We start from the raw sequence: 17,011 nt of genomic DNA, 5'->3' as shown, positions 1-17,011 counted from the left end.
ATGTCTAATCTACACCCATGCCCACCATGTACGTGTACCTGGGAAAATCTCCAGGCACAAGAGTATGGAAGAAACTGAGGTCTCTGTCTGTCTCAGCTCACTAACACCAGCTCTATCTTGGTGTGGCCTCCATGAGGTAACTTCTCTATGGTCTTAGCTACCTACACCTACAGAGTCCTCACCCAGCATGTCTAGACACAGGTGGAAGGTGCCTGTATTAGTCAGTTTTCTGTCACTTATAACTGAATATCTGAAACTGGGAAATTTATAAATAAATGGAATTTATTTCTTACAGTGTTAGAGGCTGGGCAGTCCAAGGTTGAGGGAAGCATCTGATGAGAGCCTTCCTCATGGTAGAGACTCTATAGAGTCTGTGAGCAACACATCACATAGCAAGTGCTGAGCAAGAGCACTTCCATGTGCTTTCATCCTCGCCTTGTAAAGCCCCCAGTCTACTCCCTGATAACCCATAAAACCATTAACCCATCAATCCATGAATGGATTAATCCATTCATAAGAGCATAGTCATTCACAATCCAGTCACCTCTTAAAGGCCCCACCTTTCAAATACCATATTGGGGGATTAAGTTTCAACATAAGCTTTAGAGGGGACAAACATTCAAACCACAGCAGTGCCCAATTCTTATTTAATGGTGGCTCTCAGACCATTTCAAAAACTCACTGCAATGGCAGTAATGAAGTACAAAAGGGAATAAAGCCATAACAGTGACAAGTACAAGAGTGGAGAGGTGGCAGTGAATGAGGGATTGTGTTGCTTTGCCTTCCACGGGTTTGTCACCCCTTTTCCCCGGGGTGACGGAGCTGCCAAAGATTACTCAAAGCCCATCTCTTTTGAGCAGTGAGAAGCCCCAGAAAGGGGTTAATCTCCCAGAACCCTCAAGATAGAGGCATTCCTTCCATTTGGGAAATTAACCACTAATTGGGGTTCTCTTCCTGCATTTATTCTCCAGACCAAGAAGTTACAGGAAGAGACATAGGTGGAGTCTTGCTAAGTACAGTTTTACAAGTTTTACAATAGAAGCTGGTAACATTCAGTAAAAACAAGTCAGATGACATTCTGTTAGGCAATTAAGTGATCCACTAACAAAGGCTTGATTTAATTATTTATTTATTTATATTATTATTATTTTTTTGTCTTTTTCGTGACCGGCCGCACTGCGCTCATCCAATGAGAGCATTGGCCATCCCTATATAAGATCAGAACCCTCGGCGGAGCGCTGCTGCACTCCCAGCGCCGCACTCACCCGAGTGCGCCACGGGGTCAGCCCCAAAGGCTTGATTTAGCCGACATTCCTTATCCCTCTAGCAGCTTTTTAGTAACTTTACATATCAATTAGTAACTTGTCTGTCTTAGAACCAGCAGCCTTGCTGTGTTAGGATTCTTATGTTGCAACAGAGATTCAATAGCCTGGGGGAAATTTCCTGTCCTTTGCAAGGCCAATATTTGAAACTGCAAGGCTTTGGAAAACCAGGCCCTGTGAGGTACATTTGCTTTATGAATCCTCTACAGGATTGTAATTCATTTCTCAAAGTTAGGAAGTGGGAGGTAGCAGATAAATGGACGCGACAACACTGGAGGAAGTTGTGGCCTGGAGCATTCAATGGTCTACATGGAGATGACTGCCAGGCTTGCCAAGGGAACCCAGGAGGGAAGCCGGGCTCCAAATAACAGGCACTTCCTGAGCTACTCTCATTTATACTGCAGACTGACTGCCAAAAACAAAAGACCAAAAACAAAAACAAAAACCAAATTTAAATAGGCATAGAGGACAGGAGGGGAAACAAAGCTCAAAACTGGGATCAACTCAAGGGCTGTCTACAGAACATTGCACTAAGTGGCTCCTTCCACGCTCATACCCTCATCCTAGGGGCAGGTACTTGATGCCAGGTAAAAAGAGGAGGGTTGGCCTCCAAAAATATTAAGACAATGGACTAGAGTGGATTTGGCAAAGTTTTCTGTAAAGGGCCAGACAGTAAATATTTTAGGTTTTGTGGGCCATATTATTTTTCATTTGGGGGAGAGGGTGTTTAGTTCCCCCAGACTGCAAGTCAAAGTGCACACCTCAGCAAAGCCTGCCAGCCAACAAGTCCCACTCCCCATCCACACAGTACCAGAGCGGCTACCCATTTAGGAGAGAGGTCTATGGTGGAAACAGACTTACCAATGTGATAGTACACGAAACCCATATCAGTTTGCTAGAATATCAGCTTGGCACTTCATTTTTATTTTTTATTTATTTACTTTTTTTGGTGGTTGGCTGGTACAGGGATCCAAACCCTTGACCCTGGTGTTATAACATCACGCTCTAACCAACTGAGCTAACCAGCCAGTCCTGGCACTTCATTTCTAAACATGAATAAGCTAATGTGAATCAGCAGTATGAAAAAGAAAAAACAAGATAAACAACCAGAACCAGGTCACAGAGGAAATGAAATAATTTGAGGGTCAGGAGATAATATTAAAAACAGTTCTAATTAGTGTGTCAGAGAGATCCAACCCAATTTGGCCTCCTAACACAAGAGCAAGATATGAGAATAAAATAATCAGGGAACCAGAGAGAGGAGAATGAAAAATACGACTGCCAAATTAATACCTTCACTAGAAGGCCTGGAAGACAAAGTAAAAACAATCTATCAGACTGTAGAAAGAAAAGACAAAGATGGAAAAAGTGACAGAATAGAGAAGCATACAGGATCAGTTTAGTAAGTCCAACAGCAAACAGGATTTCCAGCAAGAGGAAATAAAGAAAATAGAGGAGCCTGGTTGGTTAGCTTAGTTGGTTAGATGCTGATAACACCAGGGCCAGGGTTTGATCCCTGTACCAGCCAGCCTAAAAAAACAAACAAACAAAAACCAAACAAATTTAAAATTAAAAAAAGAAAAAAAGAAAGAAATAGAAAATAGAGGGAAGGAAACTACCAAAGAAACAGAAAAAATGTTCAGAGCAGAATGTTGCAAGCCTCTAAATTGAAAGGGTCCAACAAAGAAAACATCCCAACCTACACAAAGCCTTACAAAATGTCAGAACACCACAGACTAAGAAAACATATTGTATGCTTCCAAAGAATAAAACAAAGCAAAAGTAAAAAACAAAAAAGCCCCTAGTTACCTACAAAGAAACAAAAATTAAACTGGCATCAGATATCTTATTAGCAACAATGGATGCTTGAAGTCAACAGATCAATGCCTTAATGTTTTGAGGGAAAATAAATTTACATTCTGTATTCAGTTAAACTATCAGTCAAAAGTGAGGGCAAAATAAAGGATTCAAAGTTTACCTCCCACATATTCTTTCTGAGGAAGTACTTAAGAATATACTTCAACTAATCGAGACAGTAAAACAAGAAAGAGACATAATATCCAGAAAACAGTGGGTCTAATTCAGAGAAGCTGTGAAAGGAAGTATCAGGTTGAGAGCTATACAGGATGCCTAAAGAATCACCTGTCCAGATTGGAGAAGTAGTAAAGAGCTTTCTGGAAACAATGTTACCAGGAAGGAAGGAAGGAGATATCACGTAATGAATTATCAGACTAAGTGGTTGGATAATTTCAAGAACGGAGAGTAAAGGTACATTATTCTTTTAATCACAATGAAATAAGAAGCAACTAGAAACTCCATGAAAAAGTAAAAGCTGATAAAATAATGGTTCAAATATGAAAGACACTAAAAAACAGCATGATTTGGAGGAATTGTTGGAATGTAAGAAAAGAGAATCCACTGGACCTAGCATTCTTTGAGTGGCATAGGAATTACACACTGGGTAGATAGAAAAGAAACTAAAATTCTAGCAGTCCGCTTGAGTGTGTAGCAAATATTTATATGGCCACTATAACGTAAACACTATTTACTGGTTTTCAACTTAGAATCAACTTATAGAAATAAAAGCATAAAAGACTTCATTATAGTTATGCAACAGAACATACCATGACAAGTGAAATAAAAGGACAGAAGAGGCGGTAGAAAGGCTGAAGACACTGATATTCTCAACTGACAGTAATGAAACTTACTGTAGATGGACTAGAAACTAAAGATTTTAGTCTGTTTAGAATTTCAAAGGCAATTAAAACAATAATATTAACATCAAAAATTCAGAGGAGAGGAGGGAGAAAGAGGGAAGTATACTTTCACTGTAGGGAATTGAAAATGTTGAAATTTGATAAATCAAGAAAGAGTTGTATAAGCATATTATTCAGTTAAGTGTCTAGAGGAAACCACCAGAAGCACTAACCCCTAAAATGTTCTTAATAGGGTTGCTTCTGAGAAACAGGACCTGGGTGGGAAAGAGTGGTAGAGAGCCTACTCCTGTCCACTATAAGCTTTTTGGTGCTATTTGATTACTTAACCACGTGACTACATGACTTTGATAAATGCCCTGGCCCTACTCTAGAGGTTTCCATTCAGTAGGTCCAGATTCTGTATTTGACAAAGCTCGGTAAGCAATTCTGATTACTAGTTTTAGTTAAGAGCTACTTACCAAAAAACCCTGAGATCTTATTATATCTCCATTCACACCTGAGATACTATGACTCTATGATCTCATCTGATAAAGAACCCCCTGAGGTACGCTAGCCAACTATTTGATTTCTCATTTTTCATTCCGAGAAACTCAGTCTCATCAACTCAGTGACTTTCTCTGGTATTACCCACTCGCCATAAGCCTGTGGTATTTCTCATGTCAGGTGATCAAGTTGCTCTGGTGTTGTGGGGCTGAGTCCTGTCTGGCAAGGCATTCCCTGTTGGTCACTGTTCAGAGAACTCTTGTCTCTTGGCTCAGCTGCAATAGGGGGAAGGAGGGGACTGCCAGGGATATCCATGGGGATGGGGTGAGAGGCCTGTGCCAGTCTGTGTTGGAGTGGTGCCCAAAGAGCCTAGTATCCAGGCTGGAGAACCTGCCCACACTGCCCTATTCTGCCAGGGTTGGCATCCTACTGGACAGCCCTCCAACACTGCATGGGAGAAAAGGGTCTGGCCTGGCCACTCCCCCATTCCAAGGAAGTGGAGGCACACAGAAACAGAAGTCCACTAATGCCCAAAACCCAGAAGAAGGAGGCTGAAACCAAACACCTTCACTTTCAGCAACGGTGACTAAGAACCAAACTTGAAAAAGAAAAAAATTAAGAAATTTTAAAAAGAAAAACCAACCTTAAGAATGAAGATGGAATCCTTCAAATTTGTGGGAGTATATTCTTAGTCCATCAAAAGACCTACCAGTTTTTCTTAACTTTTAATTGGTAAATACATTGCACATATAAAACAAGGGTGCATGTCTATAAAACACATACCATTTCAAGAACTTAAATGAAATAAAAAGACCTAATGTATGGGACATAAAATCCATTCTTTCTGCCTTGCCCCTTTCAGGGATAATCACCTTCCTGATTTGGGGGTTAATCATTTCTTCTTTGTCTTCATGGTCTCATTCTCAGCACCACACTCTACCAGTGAGCTAACCGTCCAGCCCCATAGTCTTATTATGCACATATGCATCCCTAAGCAGTATATTACTAAGTTCTGCTTGTCTTGCAATTTTACATCACTGGAATCACACTGTGTGTACTGTGTCTTGCTTTTCTTTCTCTAAATGTTGAGATTCATTCTTCACTGATGTGTACATGTGTAGTTCATTTTCACTGCCATAGAGAGGTAGCCCACTATAGGAATATACTGTGGCTTATTTATCTACTCTATTGTTATTAGATTGTTTCTAGCTTTTTCTATCAGGGAAACTCTTCTGGAAAATGGCTAGTCTTTTAAAATATTCCTCCCAAACTAGTGCTCATCCCTCCCTCCAGAGGCCTGGTTTTGTTTTTGCGAAGAGCAGAAAACTGTGGCCTGTGTCTAAAGTACTGGGAATTCTCTGTGACCCAAAGACAACGATGCAATTCCCAGGATGCCATCCCTCTGCTCCCTGCCCTGGCCTCCCTCACATTACAGGCCTGGCTCCTCTTCTGAACCTGAGCTTCTACCCCCTGCCTTACATTGGGGAAAACAATTGGCTTTTTTACAGGCAGTCTGCATTTCTGAGTCACATCCCTCTCCCTACTGTCTCCTCATTTCCTCCCCAGGTAAAAAGGAGCAGAGATCTCAATGAAAGAGCTCCATTGATAGGCCACAGGCGTGACAGCTGAAGCAGCAGGAGAAAATGCAGGCTCTGCCCTGCCTGGATGGCCAGAGGAAGCACTAAGATGCCAGACAACTGACCCACTAGGTTCTTCACGCTTGCCAAATGGCAACAGGAAGAAGAAAGGAAACCTACCATGGTCAGGGTCAGTCACTTTTCCATATGTTACTCATATTGTTCCATTTAAGGCTCATATAATTTTAAAGGTGGATAAATAATAAAAGATAACACAATAATAATACTTATCAGATACATACCGCATGCCAGCTGCTGTCTGAAGTGGTTTACACACCTTATCACAATGGGTCATAACCCATGACAGTGGCCATAAAGTCAATTTAGGAGGTTAAGACTAGCATTTTAAAAAAGGAAACAGACAAGACTGGAATTAAAGAGAAAATATTAGAGAGTATCCCATAAAGTAAGAGTAAATATTGTTTTTTAAAACTGTTTCACTTACACTCATGTATCTTCATTTATGCAATTACATCACAATGTAATATGTGTCTCTCGTTGTGGGCAGAAGCTAAAAGATGCTGTAAAACACCTCCTTATCTACTTCCTCTCCATCACATTGATGTATGTTCAGTTACCAACCTAATCTAACAGAGAAAATAACTGATGCTACTTCCCTAACTTTATCTGTACCACACTCCCAAGCCACCACTCACCCCACGCTCCTGATATAATGGCCTCCTTTCTGTTCTTCTTTCTGCCCCCAGAACATTCTCCCCACACCTTTCACCAGTTCTTTGCCCCATCCTTCAGGTCTCAGCTTGGGTATCATGTCTGCTGCAGAGGGTCCCCCCGGACTCCAAGTCTGAACACTCCTCTTCCACTCATGACCACATAGACAATTGTTTCCTTGTTTGCTGTCTGCCTTTCCCACTAAAACTCCAAAGACAGGGATAATATCTGTTGTACTCAACAGTAGCTGGCACACAGCAGGCATTTCACATTTGTTAAGTGAATAAAGAAACTTCCCAAGTCTAGTAAACTTCCCAAGGTTAGTAAATGGCAAAGCCAGGATTCCAGCCCAGGTCTGTCTGACCTGAAGCTTGCTCTTAACCCCTGTGCTGTACTAAAACTCAGAAACAAAATGCTATTGCCCTAGTGCACACCACTAGAGAATGTTAGTGCCAGGACAGAATCTAAGAATACCTGACTCCCAGCTACCATGCTCTCTCCATTATGTCATTGGGGTAGGGGCCATGAGTGGCTCTCAGGAGTCACAGGAGTATTGCAGTCAGCCAAGAATTTGGAGGGGATAAATGAATGAGACTGCAAAATCTTCAGACTTGAAGAAAAGAAATGTGGAAGTGGCCAGAGAAATACCAGAAGAAAATCAGTTGAGTACATGATTTCTGCTCAGCAGCCAGCTCAGAAATGAGAGGTAGGGGGCTCCCCTAGGCAAGCAGTATTCTGGGAAGGAGGTCTGGAGAAGCAGCCAGAGACAGCAGAAAAATTCAAAGGGGCAATTTTTTTGTGCAGGGGGCCCAGAGGGCTGAGGCTACAGAAACTGTATTTTAAGGGTCCTCAGGGTGGGCAGCATTCAGTTGGTGATTCTGAAACTGAGACTGGAGAGACAGGGGCCAAGAAGGCTCTGGTTAGGACATCTCAGAGGCCAGAGAAGCCAGCAGCAGGAACACCTTGGAAACACTACCACCTTGTGGCTGTGGAATGCCTAGCCCACAGGAAAAAGAATACACAGTTGGGTCAGTTTGTGGGTTCATTCTTCAGCAGTCACTTACTGAGCACCTAATATGGGTCTGGTTGCTGGGAAGCGGAAATGGGTGTGACATGGCTCCAACCTTCAAGAATCTCTGTCCTTTATATTCAGGCAGTGACCAAACCCTCTTCTTTTTACCTCTCTCTTTTCATAATAACTTGTAGATTCATCTCTTAGGCTACAATACCCAGCATATGATCCAGAACATCAGAATAACAGTAGCAGCTACTACTTAACACATGCTAAGTGCTTTTAAATACATTAGCACATTGGATTCTCCCTTTTCATCTATAGGATACCTATGAGACCTCCAAATGAAGATGTCAAATAGGCATTTATTTCAATACAAACCTGGAGTTCTTGAAGTCAGGAATGGATAAATAAAGGCAGGCACTGCTGGCACACAGATGGTGTTTTTTAAAGACCAGTGCTTCTCAAAGTTCAATGTACATATGACTCGCCAGGGGATTTTGCTAAATAAAATGCAGACTACTCTGATTCTGCAGTCTCTAAAGCAGGGTCTGAGATTCTGCTTCTAACAAGCTCCCAAGTGGTGCCAACACTGCTGGTCCATAGACCATACTTTGAATGACAAAAATCAGGAACAGGGGTTGACAAACTATGACCAGCAGGTCAAATCTGGCCCATGGCCTGTGTTTGTGTAACCAGGAAGCTAAGAGTGATATTTCCATTTATTTTTTATTTATTTATTTATTTTTTGTCTTTTCGTGACCAGCACTCAGCCAGTGAGTGCACCGGCCAGTCCTATATAGGATCCGAACCCACGGCGGCAGCGTCGCTGCGCTCCCAGCGCGGCACTCTCCCGAGTGCGCCACGGGCTCGGCCAGATATTTCCATTTTTAAAGGGCTCGAGAAGAAGGAGGAGGAGGAAGAGGAGGAAGGAGGAAGAAAGAACAGGAGGAGGAAGGGGAAGAGGGGAAAGAGGGGGAGGAGGGGGAGGAGGAGGAGGAAGTGAGAGGCAGAGAAGAAGGCGAGGAGGAGACGGAGACCATTTGTGCCTCACAAAGCCTAAAATATTTACTTTTTGGTCTTTTACAAAAAAAATTCGCCAACCAGTGATCTAGAATATCACCCTAAAGAAGGTAGAAATGAGGACCAGGCCCTGAAGCAAACTGGTGTGACTTCCAAGTCCCCATGCCTAGTTTGGGTAGGGAAAAGAGAAAGTAAGAGTACAACACACTGCATGCATGCTAAGACAGGAAAACATGAGCTAACAGCTGGGGCTTCTGGGTGGATGGGGTGGTCCTAGGGAAAAGGTTATAGAGACATTTGGGGTTGTAGGTGGGAAAGAGGATTTGGGGTGAGTCAATAACCCCTGTTTCTTTCAGAGCTTATCTTGGAACAAAACAAAAAGAGAGGGCAGTGAGCACCAGCACTTGTGTGCAGTGCCACAGAAGTATTGGAAAAATGAAATAAAAAGGAAAGCCTGTGAATTCCACAGGGCTGCTCTCTGGAGCAGAACCTTCTGTATTTTGGCTGAGGGTGAGGAGTGTGGGTAGAGGGATTGCGGAAGGTGAGGGAGCAAAATAATAGCCCCAGAGCCTTTAGTTTGGGAGCTGTCCCATGCCATGTTTGGCTACAGTGCATTCTGCCACCCTGTGCTGAAGAATACATTTGCTTAAATGTCAAAGCCTAAGAAAGTAAATACAGTTGTCCATTTCCATCAACCTGAACCAATTAATCTGACTCTTTCAATGGAGGAACAGGCTGTTTTGCTTTAAGTGAAAAGGTTTGCTTGTCTCACATCAAGTATTCATGTGTATTTCCAAAGGATAACAACAGCACCCTTTCATGGAGGTGCAGAAAGGACAGCATCTGTCAGAAAAACTGTGGGGCATAATATCTGTAAAGCCAAACTGTTCTTAAACGCTGGAGGGCAAATAAGAAGACAGAAAGATACGACAAAACTGTCATATGTTGCAAAACAGATCCCAGAATTTCCTGGTTGGAAGGAAACTTTAAGGTCAACCAGTCTTCCTCATGTTTCCAGCAAAGCTGCCTACAAAATCTAACCATCTAGAGAAAAAAAGCACATGCCATGCCTAACTTTTGGCAAGAAATCTTCTTTTTAAAAAATTAAAAAATGCTTGTAGTCAAAAACAAATTTCTGCTTTTTAACCCATGAGTTCCTGCCCTTCTCAAGTCCATCCCCCTCAGTCACACTATTTGTTTTTCCCACCAGAAAGTGGATTCCTTCAGGGAAGTGATTGATCTTTGTAGTACCTAGCACACTGCTCAGCCCATGGTGTAAGAGTGTGGTGAGCAAGACCCCGGTCTACTGTAAGACCTTAGTTTTCCTGCCATTGGCTGTGTGATTTCAGACAAGCACGCAACCTTTCAAAACCTCGGTTTCCTCACCACTGAAGTCCTCTCACAATAGGGTTGTTTTCAGGACTAAATGTGTTAGTACATGCAGAATACCTGGAATAGTGGCTAGCACAACAGTAAGGGTTTAATAAGTGTCGAAAATTATTACTGTTCACTTAGTAGATATTACTTATAACAGAATACCTGAAACTGGGTAATTTATAAAAATCAAATTTTATTTCTTACAGTTTTGGAGGCTGGGAAATCCAAGGTCCAGGGGGCACATCTGGTGAAGGCCTGCCTTTGGTGGCTACTCAGGGTATCACAATGGGCTGAGTAAGAGCGTTTTTATATGCTTTCTTCCTCTCCTTATAACCCATTAAACCATTAACCCATTACACCATGAATTCATTAATCCATTCATGTCAGCATAGTCCTCATGATCCAATCACCTCTTAAAGGCCCCACCTTTCAAATACCATATCGGGAATTAAGTTTCACATGAGCTTTGGAGGGAGCAAACATTAAGACCTCAGCTGTAGATGAATCTCTTTTTCTATCCCATGAATCACACCCCCTCCACAAAACATACTACACCAGAACAGGGTTTCTCAGCCTCCACACTGTTGGCATTTCCTTGTTGTGGTGTCCTGTCCTATGCATTGTAGGATGTTTAGTGGCATCCCTGGCCTGTACCCCCTAGATGTCAGTAGCATCCCCCCAACCCCCCAGTTCTGGCAACCAAAAATGTCTTTAGAGGTTGACAAATATCCCTTAGGGAAAAATTCCCTCACTGGGAACTACTGTACTAGAATATGCAAATTAGGTATGGAGAGTCTGGCCACCACACCCCCTAATTTCCCACCATCCCATTCTCCCCACGTGTGGCCACCTTTGCCACCACTTGCTCACCACTCAGTTGCCTTGGAGGGAACAGGTGGTAAGTGCTGTAGATATCGTTGGAGAACTGCAACTGGAGCTCAGGGCTGCCTGTCAGGAGCTGGGCCACCTGCTCCACCTGAAATGGCGTCTTCTCCAGGATCACAACAGCATCCTCTCCATCCCCGACCCCAGAGGCCTCATTCACCTGTGGGCAGAGACACATGTGAGGCCTGGTGAGCAGAGGCAGAAGCTCCCAAGGCCTCTGAAATCCCAGCAGTTGGAATTTCCTTCCCTGTAATCTTCCCTCTGGGGAAGTTTAGCAAATAAGACTCATGTCTCTTCTCCCAGAGAAGGCATCTCAACCCAAATCCTTGTGGCAGCTCTCACACCTTTCTTCCAAAAGACACAAAGCTTCTCAGCTGTCTTCTATTTTAGGCTTACAAGATCTCTGTCAAATTTTCCCCATTTTAGAAGAAAAGCTGAAGAAACTGAGGTCTAGAGATATTAAATGGCTGGTCCAAGGTCACATGAACAGTCAGTGTTGAGACAGAAACCAGAGTCTGGGTCTCCAACTAACTCCTAGCTTGGAGGCTCTCATGACTAACTTCTTCAGCAGATGCTGCAGAATGAAGATGGGTAAGGCCGGAAAACCAGACAGAATCTTCTAAAAATCAAGAAATGCAGAAAGAGGCATGGAAGTTAAGCCCAGGTCCCCATGATACTCCCAAAGGTGAGAGCTGCTGCTAGCAGTTCTGGGGAACCCCCATACCTGCCCTTGGCTAAGCCTACTCCCTAGTTCCTGGGACAGTCTCCATCTCTCCTCAACCCCTGCAAGACAGCTGAGCACATGGTATTAAACCAACCATGTGTACATCTCCCCAGAGATAATTTGCAGTCATGAAGATCAGGGAATGGTAACTCTCATCTCCACAATCCCAGAACCCAGTTCAGCGCCTAGTGTTGGGGCCCAGAAAGTGATACCCCAAAGTGAAGGCCTCAAAAGCAAAGTTTGTCTCTGATCTCCTGCCCTCCTGTCTCTCAGCCTCATTCTCCCCTGAGGCAAGCCTTAGAATCTGGACTCCCTCTTCCCCAAGGTGGGGCATAGATATACTTTAATCTTCTTCCCTGCCTCTCTGTCTTGGAGCTGGCCATGAAGAAATTCTCTGACCTACCTTGTCTGATTGTAGGTCATAAGACCCCCATTCCAGAAAGGGTCCTGCCCCATACCCTGGAGGAATGAATGCTACACAGAGAGGCCAAGAAGACTGAATGGACAGGCCTTGCTGGGTTTCCCCACTCAGTTTATTAGCATTAGAGCATACTTCTCTTGTCCGATCACATTTCTACAGGCTGTCCCTGCTTCATAGAACCTAAGCATAAACATTGACAGTTTTCCCTATATCTCTGAGTCTTTATTCTGAAGGCACTTGTGTTGCGTAGACTATGATCAAATAAATTTGTTATGCCTTTTCTTCATGTTAATCGGTGTTTATCAGCTGATTTGTCGGAGACTCTTCAGGGGGTTGAAGGAGAAGTCTTCTCTTGGCCCCTTCACTGGCATGCATGAAAGTGAGTGATATGTGGAAGTGAATTAACAATGTAATACTCTGTCTCCTATTAGGGCTGAAGTCGTGTATAGCAAGGATCGTACCTCCTACAGTCTCTATGTCGTTTCCAGAGACAGGTACGAGCAAGACATCCAGCAACATCTACCCCTTTATACTTTGAATGATGATGAATGCCTTGGGGAACTTAACACGTGAATTTTAATCTGCAATACACTCTACAAGTACTAGTAGATATTTCTAGTGAAGAAGAAACTTGTAAAATTAGACCTAGATGTGTTCATTCCATGGGTAATCTTGTTGCCTCTTACCAACACCCACCCCATGCACTTTAGTGACGCACCCCGCCTCCCCCGAGTAGTATGACTGGTATTTTCCGGCCGAGATCTAAAAAAACCCGCCTCCAAGGCGATGATTGATTCACTCCTTCTCGCGTTCCTACCCCAGGGTTGCTTAATGGTACCTTCCCGTGCAGAAAAATGATTTTGTCCCGCGCAGATTCCCTCAGCACTTTTTGCACTCTAAAGCCGGAGAACGGTAAGCGGACAGGGGCAGAGGTGCCATTTCCAACGCCTCCTTCCTTGTCCACGGTGCAGGAGTCCTCCGCTTCCTCAGCGTCCCGTTCCCGCTTTCTCTTGACCGGTTGAGGAACTGCGTCCGCCATGCTGCCCGGGAGGCGGTATGCGCCTGCGCGCCCAGGCGCCGGCCCCGCCCCTCACGGCCCGGCGCGGGCTGCGACTCCAGCTCCCGGCGTGCTCCGCGCTTGCCAGCCGGGAGCTGCTCCTACTGACCTTTGCAGGGGATCGTCTTTAATGAGAGTTTCTGCCCTTGGCTCCTCGTCTTGCCGGCAGGCCCCAAGGGAAGGGAAAAGAAGGCAGCGAGTCCTTAAAGAGGCTGGCTAGAGGTGGGTGCTCGGTGGAGGGCCTCCTACCCCAGCCGCACGCCCCGGGGCGGGAGGCTGGATGACCCCTTTGGGCCCTGTGAGTGCTGGACACCACGTTTACATCCTGACATTTCAGCCACATTGGTAGAAACGTTGGCTGGTTATTGTGGAATGAATGTTTCTGAAACAAATCTATGAGCCCATTGTATTTCGAATTTTTATGGAGAGCACTTAAAACATTTCAATTTTTCTCCCATTTTCATCGTTATTTTATAAAAATTTTCATGATGATCAATTCTTTTCTTTGTAGACTCAGCACTTTTTGCTGAAGGGAAAGATAAGCAAATAGCTCCAGGGGTGCTGTTTCCCTCACCTTATTTTCTTCCTGGCTGGAGGCCTCGGCCTCTTCTGTATTTCCACCGTGCTTCCCTAGGCTGTGATTTCCAGTACGATTCGTCTATTAGGGGTTCTTTTCTTTTTTTGATCATATAAAAATTTTAACTGTGATTTCTGCTTTTGTAAGTTTCTTTCGTGGCCATTATTTCTGGCTAGTCCGTTTTTCCTTGGAGTTATTTGACAGATCTAAATTTTGTTAAGTAGATTTGAAGCTTCCACCAGTTTTACTCAGCCAAACATTGCCAGTGTTTTATTTTGACTATTTTTTCAAGCAGATCTAATGGGGGAGGGACAATTTTTGCAATTTTCAACGTTAGCAACAAGATGTAATTTTCAGTTTTTGGTCAATAATAAAGTGTACCATGTGTTAGTGACAGTTGGATTTTTGGATTGATTATTTAATCGTTTTGTGAATCAGCATTATTAGGGGAGTCTTAGGATCAGAATAATTATCTTTAACAAAAAACATTTGTCACTTGTTTACAGGTTTCATGGATACATTCCTCACCTTCTGGAAACTATATGCAAGACTAGAACAGAAGATCCTGGAGGGCAATGGCATAACAAAACCTGCTGACTCCAAGACCCTGATCTTGTGAAAATGTCTGTGCATTTTCTTGTTTCCTTTTCTTTTCCTTCTTTCTTTCTTTCTTTTTTTTTTTTTTTTTTTTTTCTTCGTGACCGGCACTCAGCCAGTGAGTGCACCGGTCATTCCTATATAGGATCCGAACCCGCGGCGGGAGCGTCGCTGCGCTCCCAGTGTAGCACTCTACCGAGTGCGCCACGGGCTCGGCCCTTCCTTCTTTCTTTTAATTTTTTTTTTTCTTTTCTCTTTTGCTACTAGGAAGGGAATTTTAGCAAAGTAGTTATATTTTAACACAAAGAGCCCTGAATTGGGAGCTGTGAAGCGTGGCCCCAACACTGACTAGCTGTGCAACTTTGGGGAAGTCAGTTACAGTCTCTAGGCCTCCACTTTTTATGTGCCAGCCACTATTAGTCCTGAACAAGAAAGAGAAAGTCTCTACTTTCATAGAATTCATAATAAATGGAGGTGGCGTTAGGGAAACAAAATTCTAGATAATGATTAAGTGCTATTAATAGAATAAAACAGAACAGTGTGATACAGCCTGAAGGTAGGACTACTTTAGATAAGGTGATTGTGGATGGCCTCTCAGAAGTTGACATTTGAGCTGAGACTTGGATGATGAGAAGGAACCAGCCATGTGAAGAGACCTGGAAACGTGGTTACCATATTAGCACAGATGTAGGACATTTTCATCATCACAGACAGTTCTGCTAGACAATGCTGTATGACATTATTACTGGAAAGCCCTATTCTATAAGCATTTAATCCTTCCGTCTTCCTGAGGAATCTCAAAATTTCTCCTAAATCTTTTCTTCTGGTCTAAAGAAGGATTGGATGCTTCCATTTCAGACATTATCACATACTAGATATATTGAAAACAAGTTGGCTTCAAAACACCTAAATATTCTGGATGCAAAATCGAAAAATCCTGAGCTCTCAAGAAAATAAAATTTTCAGAAACCAAAAGTGATATGGAAGCTTGAATCTATAGAATGGTTAGTGGATTTTGAAGCTGGAAGCTATTCTAAGGGCGATTGCTGATCTCTAGAGATCTAGGACACAATCCAAGGGGCACAAGACAAGACCTGGGCTTATGCAAAGAGTTGGAATCGAGAACTTCCATAGAGCTTAAATCTCTAAAGATCCACCACTTCAATAAAAGGGGCAACTATTAAAAAAAAAAAGCTACCCCACTAAAGGAGAAAATATGATTCAGAAATTTATCTGCCTCAACCACTGCTCCAGAGAGAAGGAAAAAAAATCTAAGAATTCATGACCACATGTGAGTTTTTGTGCAGACTTCAGACTCATAATTGCCCACATGATCCAGGAAACACAAACTGAAAAATCTGTTTAAGGTGATCCTGTAGTCTTTATTGACTGCTTATTGTATACCAAATGGACTCCAGAAGAAATGGAAAATCTAAATCTATAACTCTGTAAGACATTGAAATTGTAGTTTTAAGTCTTACATTTAAGAAAATGCTAGACCCAAATGGTTTTACAGGTGAGTCTACCAAATATTCAAGGAACAATTAATTCCAACCTTAAATTCTTCAAAGAATAGAAAAAAAAAAAACTCCCCCTCTACTATTTTCAGTGGCTGGCTGGTAAGGGGATCCAAACCCCTGACCTTGGTATTAAAACACCACACTCTAACTGACTGAGCTAACTGGCCAGCCCCCCCACCCCCATCCCACCCCAACCATTTCAAAAAGCTGATATACATCTTGGTAACACAACCAGAAAGGGATAATGCAAGAACGTACAATTAAGGGCCAATCCTGTAGTATGAACATAGATGTAAAAATCCTAAAGTGTTAGCCAACTGAATCTCATGATTTATAAAAAAGGTAAGATCCTGGTCAAGTTTACACTAACGATGTAAAGCTGGCTTACAATCTAATGTTACTTGTTGAATTAACCACTGAAAGGGGAAAGACATCTCGGTAGATGTGGAAAATATTGATTGAAATTCTTAGCCAACTAGGAACAGCAGGAAATTTCTAACCTGTTAAAATATGTGCCAAAAACCTACAACAAGCACATTTAATGGTGAAACGTTTGAGGCATTCACTTTAAAATAAGGAGTGAGACAAGGATGGCTGCTATTGTCACTTCTTTAACTGGAGGTCGTAGGAAGCACAGAAAGAGAACTAGTTTTTTGTTTTGTTTTACAAATTGTATGACTGTTTATAGAAAACCCAATAAAATCTATACTCTTATAGAATAACAAATTCAGCATATTGTTTAACATAAGGGTACTTCAAAAAGTTTTTGAAAAGATGGAATTAAAAGATAATATGCCCCAGAGCTGGCTGGTTAGCTCAGCTGGTTAGAATGTGGTCTTGTAACACCAAGGTCAAGGGTTTGGTTCTCTGTACTGGCCAGCTGTCCCCACCCCCCACCAAAATACCCAACCAGCAACCAAAATAGTAAAAAAAAGAAAAAAATATGAATCCGTGAATTTTTTGAAGTACCCGTGTATTAGATCACTA

The 17,011-nt window shown here is 42.8% G+C and overlaps 1 protein-coding gene and 1 long non-coding RNA gene across 3 annotated transcripts in view; one reads left to right on the top strand and one right to left on the bottom strand.

Annotated features, from left to right (window-relative positions):
- DCPS (decapping enzyme, scavenger) overlaps positions 1-13,321 on the bottom strand; it is a 37,051-nt gene extending 23,730 nt beyond the window's left edge. For both annotated transcript variants that reach the window (XM_063094593.1, XM_063094594.1), the window contains exons 1-2: positions 13,112-13,321; positions 11,114-11,288 (exon numbers count right to left, since the gene is read on the bottom strand). In XM_063094593.1, coding sequence (XP_062950663.1) covers positions 11,114-11,288; positions 13,112-13,312 — 376 coding nt within the window. In that variant the 5' untranslated portion in view covers positions 13,313-13,321. The remainder of the gene's footprint in view (positions 1-11,113; positions 11,289-13,111) is intronic.
- A 108-nt stretch (positions 13,322-13,429) lies between these two features.
- LOC134375207 (uncharacterized) lies at positions 13,430-15,479 on the top strand. Its single transcript, XR_010023384.1, has 2 exons — positions 13,430-13,552; positions 14,414-15,479. It is a non-coding gene; the product is annotated as an uncharacterized LOC134375207 (long non-coding RNA).
- The last annotated feature ends 1,532 nt before the right edge of the window (positions 15,480-17,011 follow it).

This window comes from Cynocephalus volans, chromosome 4 (assembly GCF_027409185.1).
Source record: "Cynocephalus volans isolate mCynVol1 chromosome 4, mCynVol1.pri, whole genome shotgun sequence".
NCBI classification, from domain to species: Eukaryota; Metazoa; Chordata; class Mammalia; order Dermoptera; family Cynocephalidae; genus Cynocephalus; species Cynocephalus volans.
The sequence above is the reverse complement of the archived record's forward strand: the minus strand, read 5'-3'. Positions and strand labels throughout refer to the sequence as shown.